Genomic DNA, 11,116 nt, shown 5'->3' with positions numbered 1-11,116 from the left:
TCACAAACTGGATTTGGGAACACCTGCGTTCAACACCAAAGAAATGCAAGACAACAGACACGCAGGACATTTTTTTTCCATTCTTTATTTAGCTCAGCTTGCTTATTGAGTCATATATTGCATAATCTCAGCAGTGCTCACTCAACAATCATTTGGGGTTACAGTACAGTAAGTGCATTTTTTTTTCTTGAAAACCAAGAAGAAAATTGTGTAAGGTGCATGACAAGCAGGTACTTGAAATTCTCTTCTTTTGTATTTTTTGTAAATATATTCATATATATCCTGTGAGTCTAAATCAGAACTACCCTCAAAGGCTTTGTCCAGATAAAAGTTCTGTCTATGTATCTCCAGTCAGTTGGACATTTATTAAATGCACTTAATTGTTAGGGCAGTTGTCACATTCAGGTGTAATAAAAGAATTCCGCATTCACTACAATCATATATAGAAGCTATCATAACATGTTTGGCCATCACAGGTGTTAATTCCTAAAGACACTATTGCTTGTTTACTTGCTTTGCCACCCAGTTTTCAAAAGGCTACTTGTGTCTGTTGTGTTCCTCCCATCCCTCCCACCACCCCCTGTTTCCCAGAGGTCTTTGGCGTTTGTTTCCCCTGCCCCTAAGCTGTTGCTTCCTTGGCTGTTTTATTTATTTCTTGTCTTTTTCCTCGGTAGTCTTGGTCTCCTTTGTGTCGGTGCTGGAAGACTTCTCAGCTTTCTGGGTCTTGGAGTCTGCGGCCTCCTTCTTTGCTGGCTTAGTGGCTTCAACATCTTTCTTTTCCTCCTTCTTGGGCTCCGGCTTCGTCTCCTCCTCCTTGGGCTCCGGCTTCGTCTCCTCCTTCTTGGGCTCCGGCTTCGTCTCCTCCTCCTTGGGCTCTGGCTTCATCTCCTCCTTCTTGGGCTCCGGCTTCGTCTCCTCCTTCTTGGGCTCCGGTTTCTTCTCTTCCTTCTTGGGCTCCGGCTTCGTCTCCTCCTTCTTGGGCTCCGGCTTCGTCTCCTCCTTCTTGGGCTCCGGCTTCGTCTCCTCCTTCTTGGGCTCCGGTTTCGTCTCCTCCTTCTTGGGCTCCGGTTTCTTCTCTTCCTTCTTGGGCTCCGGCTTCGTTTCCTCCTTCTTGGGCTCCGGTTTCTTCTGAGGAGCTTCCTCTTTCTTAGCTGGCTTTTCCTCAGCTTTGGGCTTCTCTTCCTCCTTGGCTTTAGCCGGTGCTTTGTCTTCGGCCCTGGTCTCCTTGGGAGCTGGTGTATCTTCCTTCTTGGCAGGAGCAAGGGCTTCTTTGGGTTCAGCCTTAGGAGAGGCCTTCTCTTTCTCCTCAGCCTGGGCTTTGGGTTTCTCCTTAGCCTCCTCAGGCTTCACCTCAGTGGGCTTGGTGGGGGTCTTGGGTTCCTGGGCTTTCTTGGAAGGTTCTTCTGGCTTACTCTCCTTCTTACCTTCCTCAGGAGCAGGTGCCTTTTCTTCTTCTTTCTTTACTGCCTCCTTCTCCTTTGGCTTTTCTTCTTTCTTGCTGTCAGGTTTCTCCTCTGCCTTGCTTTCAGCTTCCTTCTTCTTGTCATCTTTGGGAGGCTGGGGTTCTTCCTTGGGCTTCTCTTCCTGGGGGGTCTTTGCCTTCTCCTCTTCAGGAGCCTTTGGAGCAGCAGGTTTTGGCTTCTCCTCAGCTGGGGGCTTGGCTTTCTCCTGGACAGGTGATTGAGGACGAGGAGATTTAGATTTCTCCTCTGCAGGAGATGTGACTTGTTCCTCAGTGGATGGTTTCCCCTCAGTTGGTGTCTCAGCTGGAGATTTGGGCGCTGGGGATTTGGCTTTATCCTCAGTGGGAGATTTTGGCTGTGGTGACTTTACTGCTGGAGACTTGGATTCCGGAGATTTCTTGGATTCATCTTCTACAGGGGGTTTTGGTGCAGGTGACTTAACAGCAGGGGTCTTGTCATCTGCTGGTGATTTTGGCTCTGGTGATTTTACAGCAGGTGATTTTGGTTCAGGAGATTTCTCAACAGGTGATTTGGGTTCAGGAGATTTCTCGGTAGGTGATTTGGGTTCAGGAGATTTCTCGGCAGGTGATTTCGGTTCAGGAGATTTCTCGGCAGGTGATTTGGGTTCGGGAGATTTCTCGGCAGGTGATTTGGGTTCGGGAGATTTCTCGACAGGTGATTTGGGCTCTGGTGATTCAGCTTTTTCTCCAGCAGGTGACTTAGAGTCCTCCTCTTCTTCTCCTCCAGCAGATTTGACATCCTCTTCTTTTTCCTCTGCTGCTTCCCCTTCTGCCTCCTCTCCTTCTTCCTCAGCCTCTTCCTCTGCTTTTCCTTCCTCCTCTGCTCCCTCTTTCTCTCCCTCTTCCCCATCTTCTGTCACCTCCTCTGTCACCTGGGTCTCATCTGTCTGCTCCTCCACAATGACTCTGTCCGATTTCTCTGCCACTTTGGTTGTGTCCTCTTTCTTGACCTTGACGTGAGTGGAGATCTTAGTGGTCGTATCGATGTATGAATAAGGGCCCAGGCCAGAGGTGAATCTGGTCTCCTCTCCTTCCAGCAGTTTTCTACAGGGAGATACAAGACAATAAAAGTTTGGAATATGTTTATTGGTTTGCTGCATTGCTGTAGGTCTTTTTATTGCTACCACTTCAACCTCAGGGAAGAGCGGAGCACCTCAGGCACCCTCTGTACACATCTGTCTCTCCCTGGCATTAAACTAGATTGCAAATAGTGACAGAATCTGACAGCTGGAGTTTTAACTCTGCAGGTTATTAAATTTAAAAGATTAACATCTCTGTAAAGTAATGTTCTGTAATGATTATCTACATCTCATCAGGGCAGTGAATCGTTCTGTAGCTTTGTTCTGCTGCAGTGGTTCTAGTATTATTATCGCTTTGCTGCTGTATTGCTCTAATGATCCAACAAAAGACATTTTGTTGGAGTAACATCATTTTGCTTTGCTATTTTATTGCACTGAATCAGTTCCAATATCCAAAATCAACAAAAACATCAAAGAACACCTCCAGAAATATAGGGAAAAGGCTTTTCTGCACACCTGTATGCAGCAATCTCAATGTCCAGGGCCATCTTGACATTGAGCAAGTCCTGGTAGTCCCTCAGCTGAGTGGCCATCTCCCACTTAGTGCTTTTCAACTCATTGTCCAGCTGATGGATGGTCTCCTGCAAACACAGAACACCTCTGTGAAGGATTTCACTGGCTTCATATCCATGCATTGAAACTACCATATGGTTCTGCCTTTTTCCAGCTGACAGCACTCAGGGAGCACTATAATGCATGATTCTCTACTAGAGATCTACTAGGCCAAGAGTTTCAGTGAGTTAAGTTAGGTCTACTGACATGCCATGAGCCAGCAAAGATGAGAACACAGATGACTTAAGTTGTCATGGGAGTCTGGAACAAGCTACCCAGCCATGATGTGGAACTTGATAACATCTCTTGTTTAAGAAAATGATGAGATCATTGCAGCACTTAGTGATTAAAAGCCAGATGAGCTTTCTTATGCTCCCGAGAGTCCACAGTGGGCTCTGTCCCCTACCTGGCTGCAGTACATCCTGTGTCTGGTGGGACAAACTTTTTAGACTCCCAGTCGTGGCAAAAAAATGGCACCTGCTCCATAAGGGTATCGGGATGTGTAAAACTTACCTGGTACCTGCTGGTACCTGGAAAGATCTTGCTTTGTTAAAGCTCGGTTTTTATTTTAGCTGTGCCAGATGAGTAAAAGAGGTGCCCTGGGAAATGGCCTCTGCAGTCATTAGCACGGAATCTGTGGGGCTAAACAAAGGCAACGGACAGAGAGACGGTGACCTGCCTGCAGGGACACAACATCACTGTGGTGGCGGTCTTCGATCTCACAGCGCTGCCTCTCCAGAGACTCCTTGGTGCCCTTCAGGGTCTCCAGCTCTGTGGTACGAGACTGTAGCTGGCGCCGGTACTCGGCGATCTCATCCTGGGCGCTGCGGATGGCGTCGTTGTTGAAGCGCGCAGCCTCCGACAGCTTTTCCATTCGCACTGCCAAGCAACAGCCAACACAGTGTGGTCACCACCTCCGCGCAGAGTGAAAACCCACCAGAAGTAAGATTACTAGGGAGGTGTGCATGAAACTGCCTGCAACTGCAATGTTTTCTCTGCAAGATGTTGCACAGAATAACGAGATGTCTGAGCTTCGCCTTTAACTAGTGTTTATGACCCTGGGCTCTACACACTCCACTCTGTGTATCGTTCAGTTTTCAAACTGGCGTGTGTTTTAGGCTTGGGAATGCACACAAAGGCATCCAGTTGATCTTGGATGAGCATGTGGCAAGTGACACTTCAAAATAAAATTAAACAGTATTTGAAATGTGTTCTTTAGCAAGTGTGTTTGCTGAAGAAACAGTGCCGTTCATGAAAACAGATGTGCTCATCCAAGGTCAGCTTAACGGGTTTGTGTGGATCACAAAAGACTCAATACACAACAGTCAATTAATCACACATTTGTTCTTAATTGTGCCAAAACAGCACTGCAAGGTAATCCAGTGCAGGATGGATCTCTTGATTTACTTTCCTACTTGCTCTACAGAGAGGTTTGAGGTTGTTTTTCCTCTACTTTTTCATGGGAGGAATTCTCTACTGCAGTTTCTTCCCCTGTCCCTTGGAGCCTCATTCTCTTTTTATCTTTAACATCCACAGTTTTAGTTCAGTTAGAAAAGGCAGCTCCAAGCCTGGACATGTTCCCCCTTTTTGCCTGTGTTAGAGGAGGAGCTACAGGACTTTCATTCCAAACACTCCAGTAAAACTCCAAAAAAAATATTGATTCACATCTATGTATCTTGTCAGCATGGAAGTCCTTTTTTTTTTGTTTTTCACACTACATTGACTGACTCTTCTACCACAGAATGAATTTAGACTGTCTCTTTAAGACTCTGCCTGGCTGAACTCCTGTTTCAATGTTAAATGCTCCTAATATGACAACAGCCAACTGCTCTTGGAGAAAGACGCTCCTTTACAGACTTCAGACTGTTGTAAGAAGCCTCATCTTTTGTTCACTGTTCTGGTGAACCAGCTGCTGTAATGCTGTGTCACCTAATGGGTCAGACATTAAACTGTGTTACTAAGATCAAAGTGTACTTGGCCCTGTTGTGATTGGTAAATGGCTGCTCCAAGAGAACATCAGTTTCAAGACCTCTGTGGTATGGAAGCCTGTTGAGTGGGTTAGGATTAACTGGGACAGGTAGTAGGGATGCTGCAGACTGCATGGCTGCTTCTGTCATTTTCATTTAACAGCAGCATTTGGCCAAACGTTCCTCTGTAGTCTATTAATATCATTTCAGGGATAGGACATATGCTTCCAAGGCATGGTAATTTTAGCCACTTACTTTTATGAATTACCAGCTTGTTGGTAATTCACAGTGGTTACATATAGAGATGTAGATTCAACATGCCTGCATTTCTGCTGCATCCATACAGTTTGTACAATATTCCAGAAACCTGAAATGGCTCAAACTGCTCTGCAATGGGAACCTTATCTTCTTCCCTGACCAAGGAAAGGACCTTCACAGCTGACAGCCCTGTTGTTTGACTGATGGGGAATGGAGCACACGGATTGGTCCGTGTCTCTGTTCCGTCGTGCTTCCCGCCTGCCAGATCGTCCTTGGAGCAGCCTATGTGATCTTGGCAGCGCAGAGGCCCGCGCTGTCATTGACACTGTGGGTAAAACCCCATGCTCCACACAGCTCACATGCTCCACCAGCAGTCTCACAGGCAGGTCCACACAGAGCACTCAACACCTGCACACTGCTCTCCCACAGGCATGTGCAAAACACAGAGAGAAAATAACACAGACCATGCACTGCTGACTGGTCACTCACAGTAACTCCACTAACACGCAGAGAAAACCTGCAGCCACTTCACTGCTGTGCTGTGGGTGCGTGTACTGTATGTGCCTGGGGGGTGGGACTATGAAATACTGAAGATAACAGAAAACAAAATCAAGTGCTGTCCTATCACTGGAGTTTTGACACTACAGAACATTTTATATATCTATTCATAGATCTGGCTCAATGGTTTTATGCCTGCATGGTTTCCCCCATTAATTCTAGAATCCATTAATACCTCGCTGCAAAGGATGATGCTTAAATAAGGAACAAAGGAAAATAGAATCGTATCACTTCACAGTTTAAGCATATCATCCAAGGAGGGAGTTTAATTAAGTGACTGAAACAGAAATGACCTCTAATCCTTCCTCTTTTTTTTAATATTGTACAGTATGTTGTTGTTGTTGAGTATGCCATAACCTCCACTAATATTTTCACTCACAGTGAAATACATTGGAAATGTTAAAAGGTCAAGGCTTGCACCTCTCTGGACAGCACCACACACACGTTTATATCCGATAACAGGCAAACACGCACTACACTGGACAGAACATGCAAGGACACACCCACTAATCGAGTCCCGTCTCACCCAGCCGCTGCTTGTGGAGCAGATGGTGCGAAGGGCTCCCCCTAGTGTTAAGTACAGGGATAAAAATGAATAGTTCAATTTGTTAAAAATCTGTGGCTGAATTTTTAACTTCGGAAAACGGACTGTATTGTACTTTTCGAAGAGGGAAAAATCAGTGGTGGTCTATAACACTTCTTATTAGTGAAAACGCGGTATTGATTTTAATAGAACGGGCAAGGCGGTCACGAAAGACTAACAGGGCCATCCTACGTGCCCCTACAGAACCTTTTTTTTTGGCTAACGCCGGGTCGACTGGCTTTTTGTCTCGAATACTAGATAACTTATGATATAGCGCAGATCACAACAAAATAACTGAGACTTAAAGGGCATTCTAACTTCTAAAGCCTGTCACGGCAAAAACACTGCAAATCGCACCTCCATTTCTTTGGGTTGACCTCGTGTCTTAATTGCCGAATTCCAGAGGAAGGTTAAGATCAGCCTGCGATTGCCTACGGAAAACCCTCAATTTTCCACTGAAAACGACACAAGGCCGCTTTAGAGTAAAAGGGAGAAGTTCAAGCTCTAACCGGTGATATTTTGCTAAAGTGTTTTTTTTTTACCAAATGGTCCATCTCAGCACAGGGAAGGCAAAAACCCAAATGCTTTTATATTGCAGAAATTATAAGAAAAGTCCTCTCGTCTTTATTAAACTGTATAAATAACGTTTAAGTGCACGAATGCCTACAATATAACCACAGCTTGGATCATCAAGCTCAGTTGCCTGCGGATGTACTGCGGGTACCGTGCAGGGTGCTGACTCACCGCACTGCGCTTGGCACGGTACAGCCGCACATCTCTAACTAGATTCGCCTGAAGGTCTCTTTGTTGTGTTTTTTTTTAATTCTATTGCTTCAGTGTTGCAGTTCATGACGCCACGACTTTAGGAGCTTGTAAGGCTAAAGCTGTCCAGTCACATGAACGTAGTCGTCCTCTTCATCGCCGTTTGTTTGTCCCGTTTGTCTTTAAAGTCTGCTTTGACGTGCAGCTCTCTTAACTAATAAAAAAACAATGTAACTACAAGAGCCTTTCTCTATTAACTAATAAAAAACAATGTAACTACAGGAGCCTTGCGCCTGGGACGGAATTGTTAACACTTATCGTGTCAGAAACGCTTTTCCACTCGTGACAAAAAATATTCCCCTGACAACAAAAAAACATATTGAAAAAGCTGCATAAAAAGGCGACATACAGCTGGCAGTTTCGGGTAGAGTCGGTCATGTTAACTAGAGCCCTGCCGGGATGGTGGGGCAGATCTCCGGGCGCTGTATTGCTGTATTGCGGCAGACTGCCTGCGCGCCGTGTCAGCACTGCGGTGATCCGGGGGCTCGGCGCCCGTTTGAACACTGTCTGAACCGCAGCGCCGCGCCTGCAACCCGCACCAGCAGTCTCTCAGAAACACCGTTAACGCGCCCGTCCGACAAGGGAACAGCCTTCTGTGAGCAAGGCCTTTCAAAGCGCCACCGGAGTTTCCGCTAGAATAAAGAGAACGAGAACGGAGACTGATTCTGTGATACGGAGATGCAAAGTGACTCCAGTGAGCCTGAAGCAGTTTAATATATCATTAAGATGGCACCACTCACTTTTTAACGAGGATCGAATAATTCATGCTTTTTCCTCAGTATTTTTTTAAATATAGACACGTTTCAATGCGGATTTCTCACCAGCTGGGAGAATGACCTTAAAATAAACGAGCTATATGAATTCCTCATTAATTGCTCTAAGATATTTAAACGACAAAATCATTTTCGTTTTACGAATTGATTTAAAGTAAAGTACTGCATTTAATTAGGATAAATTCTTAAGCATGCTACGTGGTGGTTTTTGCCCTTAAATATCCCAATCAAGCATCTGACGGCCTTGTGAAGTGAAGCGTTCGATGACAAAATTGCTAAGTATTCAAAGATAAGTGCCCAATCGATAGAAATGAGCAAAACCCTTAACTAAGCGTGTCCTAAGGACTGCAAGAAAAGACCTAACAGTCCACATGTTATGAGCACTACAATAGTTTAAGAGGAAAATGCCACTTCATTAACTTTTCTAAATAGTGCTTTAGTGTTAGAGTTAGAGTAAATCACAAATCATCTTTTGGAACTTTTAAAATTAATATTCGAGTAAACTCGTATTTCATTTTCTTTCCAGAAGTTACAACCCATATTCCTATACCCCCTATCTACGTGGTCGATTCAGACTGCGTCTTGGAACCGTTTTACTAAAAACTTAAAAAGTCTTGTTATTACTCGAGTACTGACTACGGCTATTTGTTATTCGAGAGCCAGCGTGGTTTGGCACGGGCATTTAAAGAGCCTAAATGAGGCTGCTATCCGGCGGTATTGTCACTAAGCCCCACCTGAGAGGTGTTTCCCTCACAGAAGCCTTGTTAAAGAACACTTCTGGAGACAGTGTCCGCCTGGCTGACGGGATACGCTCGGGCGGGCGCTGAGCGAGCGCGGCGGGGTGTCGCTGCGGCGCACTGGCCTGGAGCAGCCGGTGAAGGGGGCATCTTACCTTTGAACCACTCCTCCGCCTGCTGCGCGCTTTTGGAGGTATGTCCGTCCAGCTGGCTGCGGATCTCCCGCAGGGCGCTGGTCACGTCCGCCTTGAGCGCGTCCCTGACCTCCAGCGTCACCTGCGAGCCCTGGATCTGCGACAGGAGGTCCCCCACCTCCTCCTCGTGGTTCTTCTTGAGGAAAGCCGCCTCCTCCTGCAGCGACTGCAGCTTCTTGTCCAGCTCCAGGCGGGCCAGACCGGACTCCTCGATGTATTTGGACATGGCCCGGATAGCTGCCTCTAGCTCATCCCGCGTCCGGGTCTCGTCGTCCAGCCGCTGCTTGAGGTGCTGGATGTCCTCCTCGATGTGCTCCTGCTCCAGCTGCACCTGGGCTTTCTCGCTGCTCAGCTGCACCACCACGCTCCTCAGGTCGGTGATTTCGCGCTCGTACAGCTCCCCGATGGCCGATCTGCCAGCCTGGCTCTGGCGCAGCGCCGCGGCCTCGGCTTCCAGGTTCTTGTTCTGGAGCTCCAGCTGCCTCACTTTGTCGATGTAGCCGGCAAAGCGGTCGTTGAGCAGCTGCAGCATTTCTTTCTCGTTGCGGGACCTCATGTCTCCGTTGAAGGACTCCAGGCTGTCCGCGGAGGAGAGCTGGCTGTAGCCGCGGCGGCAGGAGGAGGCGGAGGATCCCCGGGACCAGGACTGCGAGTGGAAGCCGCTGGAGGTCAGGGAGCCGGACGACCTGGAGACATTGCGCTGCGGGTCGCCGAGCACCTTGCGGTAGGCGGTGGTGCCGTACAGGGTATCCAAAGTGTAGCTCATCTTTCCTCTGATGAAATCAGGGGCACTGCGGCAGGCTGAGAAGCGCTGCCGCTCTTTATACTGCGGCGGGGAGAAAAAACCCAATTACTCAGCAAAGAGAGGGACAAATTCAACCTGTCCCTCTTAAAGGAGTATGCTCAGTTTTCATTAACTCGTGCGGGCAGCGTCTGCACATCGGCTGATTCCACCTAGGGCAGGAACCAGAGGACTGCACCGCCCCCGTTTTGTGTTTAGAACTTGGTAAACCATAAAATACCCCAATTACATTTTTATTTTTACAAGCTAAAAAACAGTGGAAGGATGCAAACCGTAGTCCTGGCCTAATAATTCCCTAAAGAACTCAAGTTCTCTATGAAGAAAAGTGTTAAAGTGAAACATAAGGATACAGGGACCTTATCTTTTAACTGTTATACAAGACAGTATATATTTTCACACATTAATTGGGTGGCACATTGCTATCTTGCAGTGCTGGGGTCCTGGGTTCAGTTCTGGACCTGGGATGCTGTCTGTGTGGGGTTTGTATGTTCTGCCTGTGTTCACACGGGTTTCCTCCCACAGCCCAAAGACATACTGGTAAGATAATAGTCTTCTGGGAAAATTGGCCCTGTTAAGTGTGTGTGTGTGTCTGTGTGCCATGAGATGTGCAGTACAAACACCCCACCCAGTGTGTATCCTGCCTTGAGGCCTGTTACTTGCTGGGATAGAGTCTGCCTTGAATTGAAGAAAGAAGTTTAGGAAATGGATGGATGATTAATGACTCCATCCATCTCAGAAATCTACTATTACTGAAACTGCTTTCACATCTACTATTATAAACACAAACAACCCAAAGCTGTTGAAAACAGTATGACCTGATTTTATTGATAGAAAAAAGTGCATTGTCATTCACGTTAAAACATATTTAGAATAAAAATGTGTGGAGGTTCCGAGAAGAGCAGGGAGACCCGATAAACAAGAGGGCCAGAGGACACAGACCCTTCTGATTTAATCTGTGCTTCTGTCACGCTGCTGAAGCTCTCAACTCAGACAGTCTCTGCCTGCCCTCATCAAGTGCCTGTCCGGTGCTGCATCATAGTGTGGCATTCATACTTGTCTTCCCCCACTAGTCCAGAGGAGTGCCGCAGGTACACATCCTGTAAACACAAGAATTACTTTTGCACAAATCAGATTAACATACGAGAGTCTGATGAGCATGAGCAAACATACGTACTGTGCCTGATGACTCTTCCATGTGAAAGAAATGGGATCTTCAAGCTTTCTCTCTTCTTACTCCAGATTTGTATTTGAACATTGCAACCAACGATTTCACTCACAGTGTTTGCTTCCCTTAGAACCCTGCTGTCA

General features: G+C 46.7%; 1 protein-coding gene across 1 annotated transcript; it reads right to left on the bottom strand.

Annotated features, from left to right (window-relative positions):
• Positions 1-248: 248 nt before the first annotated feature.
• LOC148819302 (uncharacterized) lies at positions 249-9,798 on the bottom strand. The gene is made up of 4 exons (XM_088935449.1): positions 8,968-9,798; positions 3,794-3,993; positions 3,019-3,143; positions 249-2,527 (listed from the first exon to the last, which is right to left on the bottom strand). The coding sequence occupies exons 1-4, from the start codon at positions 9,770-9,772 to the stop codon at positions 649-651; spliced, it is 3,009 nt and encodes a 1,002-aa protein (XP_088791575.1). The 5' UTR covers positions 9,773-9,798; the 3' UTR covers positions 249-648.
• Between the last annotated feature and the right edge of the window lie 1,318 nt (positions 9,799-11,116).

Source organism: Atractosteus spatula, chromosome 17 (assembly GCF_055471065.1).
Source record: "Atractosteus spatula isolate fAtrSpa1 chromosome 17, fAtrSpa1.hap1, whole genome shotgun sequence".
In the NCBI taxonomy this organism is placed as follows: Eukaryota; Metazoa; Chordata; class Actinopteri; order Semionotiformes; family Lepisosteidae; genus Atractosteus; species Atractosteus spatula.
Note: the sequence above shows the minus strand (reverse complement) of the source record. Positions and strands in the feature narration are given on the sequence as shown.

Bases quoted from the DNA above. Each gene is read 5' to 3' on its own strand.
- LOC148819302 (XM_088935449.1), bottom strand. From the start codon at position 9,772: ATGAGCTACACTTTGGATACCCTGTACGGCACCACCGCCTACCGCAAG. The intron at 3,144-3,793 runs GCAGGTCACCGT...CTGTGTTTGCAG, and splicing joins GTGATGTTGTGTCCCTGCAG to GAGACCATCCATCAGCTGGA. The intron at 2,528-3,018 runs GTGTGCAGAAAA...ATCTCCCTGTAG, and splicing joins ATTGAGATTGCTGCATACAG to AAAACTGCTGGAAGGAGAGG.